The 17,213-nt window shown below is 39.5% G+C and overlaps 1 protein-coding gene across 1 annotated transcript in view; it reads left to right on the top strand.

Annotated features, from left to right (window-relative positions):
• The window catches only part of pip4k2aa (phosphatidylinositol-5-phosphate 4-kinase, type II, alpha a), a 241,269-nt gene extending 227,658 nt beyond the window's left edge, over positions 1-13,611 (top strand). Inside the window, exons 9-10 of the mRNA XM_060825576.1 lie at positions 10,797-10,900; positions 11,472-13,611. Coding sequence (XP_060681559.1) covers positions 10,797-10,900; positions 11,472-11,552 — 185 coding nt within the window. The 3' untranslated portion in view covers positions 11,553-13,611. The remainder of the gene's footprint in view (positions 1-10,796; positions 10,901-11,471) is intronic.
• The last annotated feature ends 3,602 nt before the right edge of the window (positions 13,612-17,213 follow it).

Here is a 17,213-nt window from a genome sequence, read left to right as displayed (position 1 = left end):
GTTTGTGGATGTCAGGCAAAGTTCTAATCGCAAAATACTTCATTAAATCTTATAACTGTTCAAGTGGCTGAACTTATAAATTCACAAAATAAATGTCCCTAATTGTCCTTGAAAAGTAGTGGGATCAAGTATGGACATTTTTATATTCTGATAATACAGACTCAAGAAAACTTTCTGCAGATTAAAAAATTGGTTTTCCTATTTGTTCACGTCATCTGTGAGTACAGTTTTGGATATAAGTCCACTATTTGTTACAGCAAATTTCCAGGTAAGTATTCCCAACTCGTTACAATTCTTAATAGACTGTCTTTAAATGGCTATGCTCCAGGATTTTTCCATTTCTTCATGGAGTGTGTGCATTGCTGGCTCAGCCAGCATTCATTGGCCATCAATAATTGCCCATAGGGTAGTTAAAACTCAACCCTATTGCTGTGAGTCTGGAGGTTAATAAATTCTTGATCTCGCAATGAATTAAGGGATACGGGGAGAGTGTAGGTAAGTGGAGTTGAAATGCCCATCAGCCATGAGGTGACTACCTCCTTATGCTGACTATGCAGGACCTATTTCCCTGTGCAGCCATGTCATTGGTACCTACATGGAGCATGATAACGGGATCCTCACCTTTCCACCTGCCACTAAGTTCCTCTTTAATCTGAAACAGGTATTCTAAACCCTGCATCAGGCAGACAACACAGCATTCTTTACTAGCGCACTAACCTTCAGAGAACTCTACTGGACCCTACTTCCACTGTAATTCTTCTTGCTTCCTTCCACTTGAATGACTTCCTATACTATGGTGATTTGGTGAGTCAGCTTAGTCACGCTGCAGTCCTCACTCTCAACAAATAAGTTTAAAGCATCTCATACCTATTGGGCAATTATAATGTTTGAGCCTCCTGCATGCTTGTCAGAGAGATGTACAGGAGGGAAACAGGCCCTTCAGTCCAACTCTTCCATGCCAACCATTATCCTAAATTAATCTAATCTCATGTGCCAACATTTGGCCCATATCACTCTAAACATTTTATATTCATGTACCCATTCAGATGCCTTTTAAATGTTGGAATTGTACCAGCTTCCACCACTTCCTCTGCAGTTCTTCCCATACATACACCTATCTGAGAGAAAAAGTTGCCCCTCAGGTCCCTTTTAAATCTTTCCCCTCACACTTTAAACCTATGCCCTCTAGTTTTGGACTCCCCTACCCTGAGGAAAATGCTTCTTCAAATCACTGTATCCATGCCCCCCAAAATTTTATAAACTTCTGTAAGGTCACCTCTCAGCCACCGATGCTCCAGGGAAAGTCATCCCAGTTTATTCAGCCTTCCCTAATAGCTCAAACCCTCCAACCCTGGCAACATGCTTGTAAATCTTTTCTGAACCTTTTCAAGTTTAACAACATCTTTCCTATAGCAGGGAGACCAGAACTGAACACAGTATTCCAAAAGTGGCCTAACCAATATCCTGCACTCCAAGGTTTCTTTGCTCGGCAACACTCCCCAGGTCCTTACCATTAACTATGTAAGACCTGCCCTGATTTACCCTATCAAAACATGGCACCTCACATTTATCTAGCTTAAACTCTACCTGCCAGTCCTTGACCTATTAGCCAATCTGATTGAGGTCCTGTTGTACTCTGAGAGGTAACCTTCTTCACTGTCCACTACACCACCAATTTTGGTGTCATCCACAAATGCACTAACCATACCACCTCTCTTTGCCCTCTAGGTTCCCGAATTTCTCTCAGCTGCAGCCAGTCTCCCTTGTTACCAAACACTAATTAAATCTGAAGATCCTATCCTAAGGTGTGACCACCACCTGAGGAAAGGTAACCTTTCCCCTCCTGAAATTCTGAGAAAAAGCTGTACAAACTACGAACGCTTACTGCAGACATCACTTCCCTGGATTCTGTTGGTATCCAGGAGTTTTCACATGGTGTAGCCATCATCTGTCCTACATTCTTTTCAATTAGTGCTTAAATTAACAGAATTACTTTTTTTTTCCTTTCTGAATACATTTTATTAACCTTATCACCAGTACATATACTATTTTAAAGCGTAAGAAAATAATCAACTCTAACCATTTTACCAGAAACTGATCAAATAACTGGCTTCTTGTTCCATAATGGGTAATTACCAATTCATTGAGGATGAAAAAATTAGAAAAAGTAAGCCAAAGAAACACCACCCTCCCCCTAACTCATCCAACTCCCAGCATTCTATTCAAAGTCACACTGAGATGTGTATTTCTCTGTTGTGAAGCAGCTCAGCCCCAGGTCCAAAACAAAAGTTGAGAAATTATTCAGTAGAGACAGTTAAATGTGGACTAGAAACAAAATTAGATATTTAGCAAGAGATTAAATTATCATTCACCCCCTCCAATCCCAACAACACTCATCATACTGTTCAAAGTCACATCAGTGCTTCTTTATTCAACAACTCAAAAAGTGGCTGGAGTAAAACGTTAATCAGAATTTGACGTAAATTAGCTTGCAATCAAAATGACACATTTATCACAAATCAAAACATTGTAAATATGGTTCTCTTTAAAGCTGTGAACAGATTAACCTGTTTTTAAACATTTTTGCCTTCAGTTATATTGTTTGACTTTGTCCTTACTCCTTGTATAGGTCAATAGAACACACACCCTGCAATATTCAGTGTTGCACAAAAATTCGCAAGTTGTTTTGGATTCAAAACTGATCAAAACTTGTTTCTTTTCCTGCCCTGTATTATGGTACTCTCACATTAACAACCATGTGACTGGCATCGTGGATTATATATGTTTACCAAGCATAGTTTGAAAAACGTGATGCGTTATCCTTCAATCAAGTCACATATTTGGAAACTTGTACATTAAATGACTAAAATAAGCAATTCTTTTCTTATGCTTTCTTACTTAGCATTCGGTTTGTTATGCACCAAACCAAATCCCCTCAAAATATATTAAAAAGATAGACTAGACCCAAACGTTTCCTTATTTTGAAGGTGAGTGTATGGTATTGCGTTCCAGATGTACTTTGCTCTGTCAAACTACTCAACTTTAAGTAAAATACAATTTATGTTTATACTACAGTTAAAATACAGTCAATAAAGGGAATAATTGGCTTAATTGTAAGTCTATTGAAATGCGTAACAGAATAATATTAACTGTTCCAATATAGTAACATTCCATAAACACGTGTCTGGCATAGGCAACTTCAGTAAAATAGATTGTGACATGCATTTCTAGCAGCAGGAAGGGACCCCAAGCTTTCCACATCCAGCTTCAAGACCCCAGGAACTGCAGAAATCTAAAACTAAAAATCCTAGTTCTGTGGAAGTTTGATTCCATCCATTCAGGCTGCTTTTATTGTTTTAACAAAATTACCCATGGCCTCTCTCAAGCTGTTTACTTTATTGGTTTTGAGAAGACTGCTATTCACCTCTGTCTCAACCTTCCTTAATTTAAAAAAAAGAACAAAATACACACTTAAAGCCACTGTCACACCTCCACCCTTGAAAAAAAATCAATATGCAAAGATGGCTCATTTTTAAAAACCTTTAGATTCACGCGATTAGTACACTACAATACATATCCCTTACATTGATGCTAAGCAAACATTCACTACTACAGTCCATTTCAGTCTGTTTTTATTACCACCACCAAAAGGCTCCATCTTCCTTCAAAGTCTCAACAACATGTCAGCACTATGCTCTCTGCCATGTGTATAATTTTCAGATTGAATGGCAGACACCTTACTGGCAATATAAATGTTGAAATGTTGCTACGTCAACACCAGACTCCGTTGCCTTCTCAATTGTGGAATATTTCTACTAATGATTATTCAATTTTCTGGAAAAGTACCCAACAGGTTTTTCTATCTACTTGTCATCTTGTAAGAGTATAGCATTGACATCGGCATCACTCGCATTGGTAGCCACTCTGAATAGCTTTTCATAATCAGTTACTAATGGTATACTGCAAAGATCTGTTTGGGGTCCACTGCTTTGTGTTATTTTTATAAATAACCTGGATGAGGGCATAGAAAGATGGGTTAGTAAATTTGTGGACAACACTAAGGTCAGTATAATTATCAGGTGATTCACTTTGGAAGGAGTAACAGGAATGCAGAATGGTAAGATTCTTGGAAGTGTAGATGAGCAGAGAGACCTCTGTATCGATGTATATAGATCCCTCAAAGTTGCCACCCAGATTGATAGGGCTGTTAAAAAGGCATATGGTGTGTTAGCTTTTATTAGTAGAGGGATCGTGTTTCCGAACCATGAGGTCATGCTGCAGCTGGGCAAAACTCTGGTGTGGCTGCACTTGGAGTATTGCATACAGTTCTGGTCACAGCATTATAGGCAGGATATGGAAGCTTTGGAAAGTGTTCAGAAGAGATTTACTAGGAAAGTGCCAGGTGTGGAGGGAACGTTTTATGAGCAAAGGCTGAGGGTCTTGAGGCTGTTTTTGATAGAGAGAAAAAGATTGGGAAGTGACTTAATTGAGACATATAAGATAATCAGAGGGTTAGATCGAGTGAACAGTGAGAGCCTTTTTTCCGAGGATGGTAAGAATTCTGGATAATCCAAGATGGAGGACAGGAAAAATTTCTGGCTGTAACAGCTGCTCCTTTTTTGAGGTATTTTCGGTGCTGTAGGTGATTTCCTCAAATTGCAGGAGCAGCAATTACGGTTTTGTACACTGTTGCAATTTTTAGAAACTTTGGGGGAAAATAGTCAAAACAACAGCTGTTTTAAAAGGGAGAAGAACAGACAAAGGAAGAACATGGTGAGGTCATTCCGCGATGCTTTTGCTGTTTGAATTCATATATCGTTGGACATCAGAGTGCATCTGGGAAAATTATCAAACAGTGAAATTCACAACTGATCTTGGAGGAACTGTTGGACAAAGTTCACAGCACAGAATCAGATAAGTTAAACGTTGTTTTAAGTGTGGCCGATTGAGAATCTGCAGTAGAGTAGAGTAGTTTCTTTCTTGATTATATGTTTTTGGAGATATGTCTCTTGATTAAACTTAAAATAAAAGCCATAACTATTAATTTAACCTGGGGCAGTGTTTGTAGAGGAATTAGACGGTGTTATTTTCTGGGTCTGTAGATGGTGAAGGAGCAAAAATGGCCTTTAATAGAGTGATATGCACTACTTGTCAGATATGGGAGTTGAAAAAGAGTTTAAGGATTACAGTGGATTATATCTGCCATAAATGCTGCTGCCTGCGAATCTTATCAGATTAAATTTTGGGAAAGCAATCTTAGCAGGACTTACACACTTAATGGTACGGTCCTAGGGAGTGTTGCTGAACAAAGAGACCTTGGAGTGCAGGTTCATAGCTCCTTGAAAGTGGAGTCGCAGGTAGATAGTATTGTGAAGAAGGCGTTTGGTATGCTTTCCTTTATTGGTCAGAGTATTGAATACAGGAGTTGGGAGGTCATGTTGCCGCTGTACAGGACTTTGGTTAGGCCACTGTTGGAATATTGCGTGCAATTCTGGTCTCCTTCCTATCGGAAGGATGTTGTGAAACTTGAATGGGTTCAGAAAAGATTTACAAGAATGTTGCCAGGGTTAGAGGATCTGAGCTACAGGGACAGGCTGAACAGGCTGGGGCTGTTTTCCCTGGAGCATCGCTTATAGAGGTTTACAAAATTATGAGGGGTATGGATAGGATAAATAGACAAAGTCTTTTCCCTGGGGTCGGGGAGTCCAGAACTAGAGGGCATAGGTTTAGGGTGAGAGGGGAAAGATATAAAAGAGACCTAAGGGGCAACTTTTTCATGCAGAGGGTGGTATGAGCTGCAAGAGGATGTGGTGGAGGCTGGTACAATTGCAACATTTAAGAGGCATTTGGATGGGTATATGAATAGGAAGGGTTTGGACGGATATGGGCCGGGTGCTGGCAGGTGGGACTAGATTGGGTTGGGATATCTGGTCAGCATGGACGGGTCGGACCAAAGGGTCTGTTTCCATGCTGTACATCTCTATGACTCTAAATGGATCAGTTGGAGAGACAGTTAGAAGCAATGAGGAATTTGCAACAGCAACAGTATGTGATGGATGGCAGTTATAGGAAGGGGGGAAAGTCTCAGATACAGTCACATAGATGGGTTAACTCCAGGAAGGATAAGAGAGGTAGACAGCTAGTGCAGGAGTCTTTTGTGGATATACCCATTTCAAACAGGTGTGCTGTTTTGGAAAATGTAGGGGGTGATGGATTCTCAGGGGAACGTAGCACGAACAGCCAAGTTCCTGGTATTGAGACTGGCTCTAATGCAACGAGGGGTACGTCAGGTTCCAAGAGATCAATTGTTAGGGGATTCTCTAGTTTGAGGTACAGACAGACGTTTCTGTGGCCAGCAGCGAAAAAGCAGAATGGTGTGTTGCTTCCCTGGTGCAAGGATCAAGGATGTCTCAGAGAGGGTGCAGAATGTTCTCATAGGGCAGAGGGGCCAGCAGGAAGTCATTGTCCACATTGGAACCAACGACTGGGATATCATAGCAATTACAGAAACATGGCTCAGGAAGGGACAGGACTGACATCATAATGTTCCAGGATACAAATGCTACAGGAAGGATAGAAAGGGAGGCAAGGCAGGAGGCTTAGTGGCATTTTTGATAAGAGATAGCATTACAGCTGTGCTGAGGGAGGATATTCCTGAAAATACATCCAGGGAAGTTATTTAGGTGGAACTGAGAAATAAGAAAGGGATGATCACCTTATTGGGATTGTATTATAGACCCCCAAATAGTCAGAGGGAAATTGAGAAACAAACTTGTAAGGAGATTAGATTAGATTAGACTTAGATTAGACTTACAGTGTGGAAACAGGCCCTTCGGCCCAACAAGTCCACACCGACCCGCCGAAGCGCAACCCACCCATACCCCTACATTTACCCCTTACCTAACACTACGGGCAATTTAGCTTGGCCAATTCACCTGACCCGCACATCTTTGGACTGTGGGAGGAAACCGGAGCACCCGGAGGAAACCCACGCAGACACGGGGAGAACGTGCAAACTCCACACAGTCAGTCGCCTGAGTCGGGAATTGAACCCGGGTCTACAGGCGCTGTGAGGCAGCAGTGCTAACCACTGTGCCACCGTGCCGCCCACGATCTTAGCTATCTGTAGGAAAAATAAGGTGGTTATGGTCAGGGATTTTAACTTTCCAAACGTAGACTGGGACTGCCATGGTGTTAAGGGTTTAGATGGAGAGGAATTTGTTAAGTGTGTACAAGACAATTTTCTGATTCAATATGTGGATGTACCTACTAGAGAAGGTGCACAATTTGACCTACACTTGGGAAATAAGGCAGGCCAGGTGACTGGGGTGACAGTGGGGGAGCACTTTGGGGCCAGCAACCCTAATTCTATTAGATTTTAAATAATGATGGAAAAGGATAGACCAGATTTAAAAGTTGAAGTTCTAAATTGGAGAAAGGCCAATTTTGATGATATTAGGTAAGAATTTTCAAAAGCTGATTGGGGGGAGATGTTCGCAGGTAAAGGGACGGCTGGAAAATGGGAAGCCTTCAGAAATGAGATAACAAGAATCCAGAATAAGTATATTCCTGTTAGGGTGAAAGGAAAGGCTGAAAGGGAATGCTGGATGACTAAAGAAATTGCGGGTTTGGTTAAGAAAAAGAAGAAGCATGTGAAAGGTATAGACAGGATAGATGGAGTGAATCCTTAGAAGAGTATAAAGGAAGTAGGAGTATACTTATGAGGGAACATTGGTTAGGCCATATTTGGAATATTACATGCAATTCTGGTCGTCCTATCGGAAGGATGGTGTTAAACTTGTAAGGGTTCAGAAAAGATTTATAAGGATGTTGTGAGGATTGGAAGATATAAGCTATAGGGAAAGGTTGAATTAGGATAGGGCGCTTTTCCATGGAGTGTTAGAGGCTGAGGGGTGACCTTATAGAGGTTTATAAAATCATGAGGGGCATGGATAGGATAAATAGACAAGGTCTCTTCCCTGGGATGCAGGAGTCCAGAACCATAGGGTACAGCTTTAGGGTGAGAGGGGAAAGATATAAGGGGCATTTTCTTCACATAGAGGGTGGTGCAATGAACTGCCAGAGGAAGTGGTGGAGGCTGGTACAATTGCAACATTTAAAAGGCATCTGGATGGGTATATGAATGGAAGGGTTTGGAGGGATATGGGCCAAGTGCTGGCAGGTGGGATTAGATTGGGTTGGGATATTTGGTTAGCTGAACAAATTGGACCAAAGGGTCTGTCTCCATGCTGTACATCTCCATGACTGTCTATGTGGAGTTTTCACATTCTTCCTGTGTCTGCAAGGGTTTCCTTTGGGTGCTCCAATTTCCTTCCACAATCCAAAGATGTGCAGGTCATGTGAACTGGCCATGTTAAATTGTCCACAGTGTTAGGTGCATTAGTCAGAGGTAAATATTGGGTACGGAAATGGGTTACTCTTCGAAGGATCGGTGTGCACTCGTTGAGCCAAATGGCCTGTTTCCATACTGTAGGGAATCTAATCTATCCAGCTTCTCTTTGTAACTCAAGCCCTCTATTCCCAACAACATCATGGTAAATCTCTTTTGAACCTTGTCCAGCTTGATAATATCCTTCCTATAACATGGCGACTATGACTGGATACAGTATTCTAAAAGGGGCCTCACTAATGTCCTATATGTCCTCAACATAACGTCCCAACACCTATATTCAAGAGTCTGAGCAATGAATAATGTCCAGTCAACGTTTGGAAAATTAAATTCATCTACTATTACAACCTTAACTTTCTCACATTATATCTGAGATCTCATCATTTTTTTTCTCAACCATTTGATCAAATATAGTTTTTGATCATTGAACTTCAACTTCGTTATCCCTACTCCTTGCTCCTGCTTCAACTTGTGCCTTCGTGACCTTGTTACCACATGGTCAGGAAGAATCCCAGGGTATACCTGATGTAACTCTTCAGTTGCCTGATTTTCCACTAGCTTCCACTAACACTTATTACCACTTCTCCAGCCTCATTTTCCAGCAGTCCAATGTCCATTCTTCATTTAAGATATCTAAAACTCTTGCAATTATCTTTTATATTACTAGCGTATATTACTAGCTTACCTTCATTTTTCATCTTCTCCCCCCTTATTGTCTTTTTAGTTGTCCTCTGCTGGTTCTTAAAGGCTTTCAAATGTTCTGGATTCCCACTGATCTACACCACATTGTGTGCTTTTTCTTTTGCTTTTCTGCTGTCCGTGACTTCCCTTGTCTGCCATGGTTGCCTCATCCTCGCCTTAGTATGAACCTTCTTCCTTGGGTTGAATTTCTGCTATACCTCCCAAATTACCCTCGGAAATTCATGCTATTGCTGCTCCATTGTCTTCTCTCTTTGGCTCCCTTTCCAAACAGCTCTGGCCAGCTCCTCCCTCATATATTTTCTGTTACTTTTATTCACCTATAATACCATTACATCTGTTTCAAGCTTCTCCCTCTCATTCTATTATGTATGGTCACTGCCCCCTAGGAATTCCTTCACCTTTAGTTCCTTAGGCAAGGCTGCCTCGTTACACATCACCAAACACAGAATTGCCTGTTCTCCAGTGGACTGTATCACATCTGCTCCAAAACGTCATCTTCTAGACATTCCACAAATTTCATTTCAAGTCATAGACATTTACAGAACAAAAGAGATCGTTCGGTCCAACTTGTCCATGCTGACTAGGTGTCGTAAATTAATCTAGTCCCATTTGCCAGCACTTTGCTCATATCCCTCTCAATCCTTCCTATTCATATACCCATCCTGATGCCTTTTAAATGTTGTAATTGCACTGTCCTCCACCACTTCCTCTGGCAGATCATCCCATACACGCACCGCACTGTGTGTGGAAGACGTTGTCCCTTAGATCCCTTTTCAATCTTTCCCCTCTCACCCTAAAACTTGGGATCCACTAATAACCTGATTTCCCCAGTCCACCTGCATATTGAAGTCCCCCATGATTACTGTAACAGTGCTTTCTTACATGCCTTTCCTATCTCCTGGTTTATGGCGACATCCTGACCATTGCTAGGAGGGTTGTGCACAACTCCCTTCAGGGTCATTTTTCCCTTCGCGGTTCGTCAACTCTACTGCACAGATTCAATGCCTTCTGACCCTTGACCACTTCTTGCTATCGATTTAGTTTCATTTCTTACTTGCAAGGCAATCCTGCCCCCTCTGCCACCTGCCTGTTCTTTCAGTAGGATGCTTTTCCTATGTAGTCCCCAACCATGGTCCTCTTTCAGCCATGCCTGTGCGATGCACACAACATTGTATCTGCCAATTTAAATCTGTGTTACAAGCTATTTACCTTGTTTCATATACTGCATGCATTTATGTACAATACCCTCAGTCCTGCATTGGGTGTCCACCTTCTCATAGTTGACCCCTTATCTGCTGTGCCTGAAGTTGGATTTCTGACCTTTTCCATGCTCTCTCTCCTATTATGTATTCTGGAAACTTCATTAACCTCTCCTGAGCCCTTCTCCCCTCTAAGTTTTCTATAATTTTCTGTGTAACTGAACCAACCACCCTTCCTCTCATTGTGACTAGTCTCAGCATGATTTAGGTTGAGCTCATCCTATCAAAACAGCTCCCTCCTTCCCCAGTACTGGTGCTAAATTCTCCCAATCGAATCTTGGAGCAATGCATTTACCTCTTTAATCTTATTAACCCTCTGCCAGTTAGCTTGAGGCTCAGGTAGATCATTACCTTTTTGGTTCAGCTATTCATCTATTCATGCGTTTTTAGTAACACTACTCATAAATTGTGTATATCTTTTGTAGACTCCCTGAGGAAGGAGATTTACTTTCTGGGAATTATTGACATTCTAACACATTATGATGCAAAGAAGAAAGCTGCACATGCTGCCAAAACAGTTAAACATGGTGTAAGTAATTTATATTTTTCTAGCAAAAACTATTTTGACACCTGAGAAATAAAACAAAACATCCTTAATAATGTTTTGTGGGTACACAGCTCCATGTTGACTTCAGTTATATAGCAAAAGTAGTTCCAAGAGATTGCACTAGTTATTTAGTACATTCGCACATTAACATGTCTCAGTGGGCAACATCTTTGCCTCTTAAGACTTAAAATTGGGTGTTCCACTCAGTACTAAGCATGTAATCTGGATGTAATTTCAGCATATAATCTCAGTGCTAAAACATATAATTTATTCAGTACCATTGCTGAATTTGTGCGGCACTGTCTCATTTTCCATCAACACATCTTAGAGTAGGCGTTTTGGGTTTTGCAAATGAGAGCTGGTTGTGTTACTTGTGCAGGACTAAGCTTTGCTTGGACTCTTTTTCTTTCAGACTTCACAAGGAAATCAGTTTTTTAGAAAAGTATTTTTTAAAACACTGTACATATTCCCATGGAAAATTGTTTGTCGAAATCCTACTTATAAGACATTTCAAATAGAAAATAGTGATAACTGCAATTTTTGTGTTTTGTAGTCTGGTGCCGAAATCTCCACCGTCAACCCGGAACAGTACTCGAAACGCTTTGTGGAATTTATCACCAGTATTTTGACATAGCTTAACATGGATAACACATGCAGAGAATGGGAGGGATGATAAAAAATATGAAAATGAAATGGGCTAAATGAAGTGGCATCTGCAGTGTTTGTCTTGCTGAAAGCATTCCCTTTTACATCTTCTGAATAAGATGACTGATGGAAAATAGCTTTAACTGCTTCCTGAAACTGCCAGCACAGTACTCACAATTAAGAACTTTATTTTGTGGGAAGGATATAAAATCGGAGTGCACTGCTTTAGCAACACTCCAAAACTCGCTGTGATGGAACTTTATGGGGGGAGGTACTTTCAGTATGGGAAGAAACTGCATGTTAATTGACATACAGCAATTACAGGTTTCAAATTATAAACTGTGGATCAGTTTATCACTTGAACTGAAAGATGCAGAGCAGTATTTGTTTATCTTGCTAATGTTCCACTTCCATTGTGCACACTGGCACTCCTCAAGATAGCTTCACGGTTTATTGTTTCTTCAAAGGGAGTCTTAACAAAATACAACTTCCAAAGTCCTGTTGTGTTGAGTTAGTCTCAATCATCACTTTAGGTAGCTTGCACTAATTGAGTTTAAAAGTTAATAATACTTCAAGCAAGAGATCAGATTAAGAAATCACAAATTTTGGTCACATTTGTTCACAGTAATTGAGTGTCTCAAAGCTCTGATAAATTAACTAAGGTGTCACAGTACAGAAAAGATGCCAATTAAGTGTCAGAATCTGACTGATGATTATTTATCATCGTTTTAGACCACATTTTAATGCATTTCTAGCTTTTATTTGAAAAAAATTAAATAAATTGTTGGATAATTGAAGTCTCCATTTGCACAACAGATCCCATTGTAGCAGGATTTGAATAGCGTGTGGGAAGAAAAATTGAATTTGTAACATTTCAGACTATTGATCATTATTTGTGCAGTTTGATTTCATTATTTCATCTCAATGTAAAAGAATTTTCAATTCACGTTAATAGTGTTTACAAGAGAAATGTCTGAAAGTGTCACATGTGAGCAGGTTTTTTTATATGGATTAGTTTTCAAATAAAATGTCCTTATAGAAGTCTTTCTCCACCATGTTCGAGCAGATCTGACACCTATTTAGCATACTTTTCACATTGAGGAAGAGATTAAGACTATCTTAACACAACAGTAATATTTCAGAAATCACGGTTGCCTTTTTAGTTTCTGCAACATTATTTTTAGGTATTATGTAAATATGTAATAAATGGTTGCTTGAATTTATGATCATATTTGTTATTTTAAGCATGAATTAATCTTTTCTGTACTATTTCCACTATCTAATTATGCAGATTATGTCCTATTAAATAAAATATGCTTAATATGTTTAAAGATTACACTGTGCAACAAGTGTGCCTTTTCCTAGGTGTATCATTGAAATTGCTGTTACGTCTATACAAATTTCATTGCTGTGTCCTCCCCAGACGTCTGGGAACTTAAGCAGGCAAAGGAGTGCCAGAATGCCTTTTCCTATTAAAAATGTGTCAATGCTGTTTGGACTGCAATTTTTTTTAAATGCTTCACTTAGGTAGCAATTACCTAGATTAAACTAGGATTCTAGTATCAGCATCTTCAGTGGCCAAAGGCAATATCATCAGTGTGACTATGTAATAATTTAACATGGTTTTGTTACTCTTGGTAAAGTGATGTTAACGCTGTTATGTAAATGTACAGTTATATATTTTACGTATTTAAAAAAAATCCATAATCACTGTGCCGGTCATGTTCATTTCAAATTTTCTGTAAGATGCTGTACTTTCCATTGGTAATAGGACCAGAAAAAACAAAGCCCATTTGGGGGATAAAGAGGTACATGTGCAAACAATATATTTGGGCAAAAATCCCCCTCTGTGGCTCATCTGTGTATTTTAGATGCTTCTGGCAGCTTAAAATATAAATGCACAATGTTTTGTCTCTATTAGGTCATTCATGTAAATAATTTTTTTTGTTAAAGTGATGCAACTTCATAAAACATGTACTAGTGCTACATTCTACACACTCCATAACTGAGCTTTGCTTTATGAAATAAAGCTCTCTTTTGTCTCAAAATGCTTCTTGTATTGATGGTGTTATTTTCATACTAGTTGTGAGAGTAATTGTTGTTGCCTTTCTAACATACCATTTTGGGAAAATAAGAACAGATCCGTTGAGTCTGTTCAGTTCTTAACCAACCGTTGCATAATCACCGTCCAATAATTGAATACCACTTAATATGTTAATAAGGAATGGTGGTAAAAGTGGTTTAGATATCTTTCTTTAGCTTAGATATCACTCTGACCATGGGACAGTCTTTGTAATCAGAAAAGCAGGAATCTGAAATAAAAAGAATCAAATCCTGGGAATACGCATGTTAAAGTAGCATCTGTGGAGAGTAGCTAAGTTGATGTTGACCTTTCAAATATGCTCTTGCTATCACCTGCTGAGTATTTCGAGCATATTCTTTTATTTAAATAATCTTTGTCTAGACCCCTTAGATAAGCTGTCATCAAGAAAAAGAATAATGAAGAACGTGCCAATGCTCTCTATAGTTTGCGGAAAATCAAATTCCTTTTGCTTTATCAGCAAATAATTATTGGTTTGTTTACACTTACACATCCCTTGGCAGTCAGCAGATTTACCACTAAGGGAGTTATAACCCCTTTGTTTCTGAGGGCTCCTGGACTGATATAATGAACCTGTTCAAGTTAATCCCCATTTTTTCATTCAATTAAAGGGAACATTGTCAATTTAATTTTAATATTGGAAGAACATTTTGTTTTTACATATGGTCTGTGTATAAGTAAAGTAGCCACAGTCCCAAAGGCACACAGGGTTGAGATAACTACTAATGAGAGAGAGATAACTACTAAAGGTTAAAATTGAGGGTCAGCATGCCGCAGGCAAGGGGTGAGGTCAAGACAATGGAACCTTCACAGTATTTTCAGCCGTATGGTAATTGAACCCACACTGTTGGCATCACCCTGCATCACAAACCAGCCATTCAGCCAACTGACCCCCAGTTGGTCTATGTATATTTCCATTGTGAAAGAATAAATCCCAATTCCCAGTTGCACACTTACCTTAGATGCCACCACATTTTGGAGTTATTCTTCAGGAGAAAGCAGTAACCAAACTATCATTGGCTGCAATTCCCCTTGGAATGGAGGAAGGCATTGGTGAGACCACATCTGGACTACTGTGTTCAGGTTTGGTTCCCTTACTTGAAGGATGTAATTGCACTGGAAGTAGTTCAGGGAAGGTTCACTAAATCATGTCTTATCGACTTAGAGATTAATTCCAAAAATAAAAGGCTGGTCTTGCGAGCAGTTCAGGCCTATGGCTGCTAGAGTTTAGGAGAATGACAGGAAATCTAATTGAAGTATATAAATTTGCTAAAGGGATTAACAAAGTAGACAGAGCAGATATTTTCCCTTGTGGACAGTCTAGAATGAGGGGTCATACTTTTAAGATACAGAGGTGGCAGATTTAAAACAGATGAGGAATTACTCCACTCAAAGGATCATAAATCTGTAGAATTCACTACCCTAGAGTGTGCTAGATGCTGGTACCCTGAATAAATTTTATGAGTAGATAGACAAATGTTTTACGGTAGTGGATTAAAAGAAAATGGGGAGCAGGCAGAAAAGTAGAGATGAGGCATAGATGAGATCAGCCACGATTGTATCAAATGGGAGAGCAGGCTCAAAGGACTGAACTGTCTACTCCTGCTTCTAATTCTTGAAGATGATGTTTTGGTGACAGATTTAGAATACAATAGGCAAATAGTGCATAAGAATGAATCCAAAGCTGTTATTACTATGGTTACTTGTCATATATTTGGAGGTGTCAGCAATTAGATATTTAATTTCCTTATAATTTAAACACAAAACCTTTCATTTTTGGCTGGTCAGAAATATATAAGAGAACGTAATGATGATACATATTGCCTGCAGGAAGAATGTGTGGAGGCAAGAAGTACGTTTCAACGAGGTGTGCCCTCTCTACTACAGCAAATGTCAGAAAGTCCTATTTAAGCTTCAGGTTTTTACAATAGATGCGACGTAAAGTTTGTCATTTTGGTCTAAGGTAATACTTAGGATATAATGTTTATAAATTCTAGAACAATATTTTTATTAGAAATGTACATTTCCAACAATATACCCATCTGAGGTCAATGAGTTTTAATTTACCTCAGAGTATATCTGTTTCCCAGTGCTAATGTTTATTCAGTAACTGTTATGGTTGCATGTTGGAAAGAAGCATGTTTTTTAAATTCTAGCTAAATTGTAAGAAATATTTTTTTGAAAAAAAGCAAGTCAGGTAGTGTCCTGGCTGTCAGTGACTTGTGTCTAGTTATTGCGGCAGTTTACTGCTATGTGCCTTGACAAATGTAACTTGGGAAAGAAAATTGCCAGAAACGGAAATAAAATCATTCCCTTAAACTTAGATACATGTAGTATATGACAGTTCATACTGCATTGTAAAGACATATATTGCATTTCATGAATAAAATAGCATTGCTGTGAAATTTGACTTGTTCAACCCTGGATAAATTTGACAGTTATATCTATCAGCATATGTTGCTTAGTCTTTTAATATTATTTCCACTAACTTGTACTAGAAGCATTGTAATGTCTGTTCCACAGCATGGAACAGGTCTATCACATTGCTACAGATACTGTGGGAAACAATTTAATCCTTGCATCATTCAGTACAAAACTAAACAATTGGTGTATGATTCTGAACAAGTATGGTCTCTCAAAAGCCTGGCAGCAAGTATTCCTTACTGAATTACCTGCATGTTACCATTTTGTGATGCACTGGCTGTGGCTGGGTGTGACTGCAAGTGAGACAAGTAAGAGGACCAAGAAGATAGGGGGAATGGTGAGACCTCAACCATTGCCACAGATTTAAGGTGAAAGCAGGGGCCAAAGAATGGATGAGCAAACTAACCCTGGCACTGGGATCCAGGATGTCGTGTAAGCAGATGAAGCGAATAGACATGACATGTAGTAAGGGACAGTATAGTTCTCTGAATGAGAGCCAGAGACCAAACATAGAATCCCTTTAATGCAGAAAGAGGCCATTCTGCTGATTGAGTTTGCACCGACCCTCCAATGAGCATCATCCTCACAACTTCCTGCTGCTGCAGCCATTTCGAACAGTATCTTTTAGGCTTTAGAATGTGCTTCTTGGAAGAATGGTGAAGGCAGATTCCATTGAAGGTTTCAAAAGAGAGCTGGTTATATACTTGAAGGTGATTAATTTAGAGAGCTAAGGAAAAAGGGCTGGACAAGGGAACCACCTGGGAACTCTTTTGGGAGCTGATAGTAACATGATGGGTTGAATGGCTTCCTTCATATTGTAAAAATCAATGGTTATGTGATTTTCCTACATACCAAAATGTATCATTTCACATTTCTCGATATAAAATGTAATTTATTTGTCCACCCAGTACACTAACCTATGCCCTCTAGAAGTCTATCACTATCCTCATCCTGAGGATATCTCATTTTGACATAAAAACCATTTAATCCTCCTTATGTAATATAGTCCTAATCGATCCAATTTCTGTTCATATGTCAGCCATGCCACCATAGGAATCAAGCTGAAAATGTGTTGCTGGTCAAAGCACAGCAGGCCAGGCAGCATCTCAGGAATAGGAATCAATC

Source organism: Hemiscyllium ocellatum, chromosome 5 (assembly GCF_020745735.1).
Source record: "Hemiscyllium ocellatum isolate sHemOce1 chromosome 5, sHemOce1.pat.X.cur, whole genome shotgun sequence".
NCBI lineage: Eukaryota > Metazoa > Chordata > Chondrichthyes > Orectolobiformes > Hemiscylliidae > Hemiscyllium > Hemiscyllium ocellatum.
The sequence above is the reverse complement of the archived record's forward strand: the minus strand, read 5'-3'. Positions and strand labels throughout refer to the sequence as shown.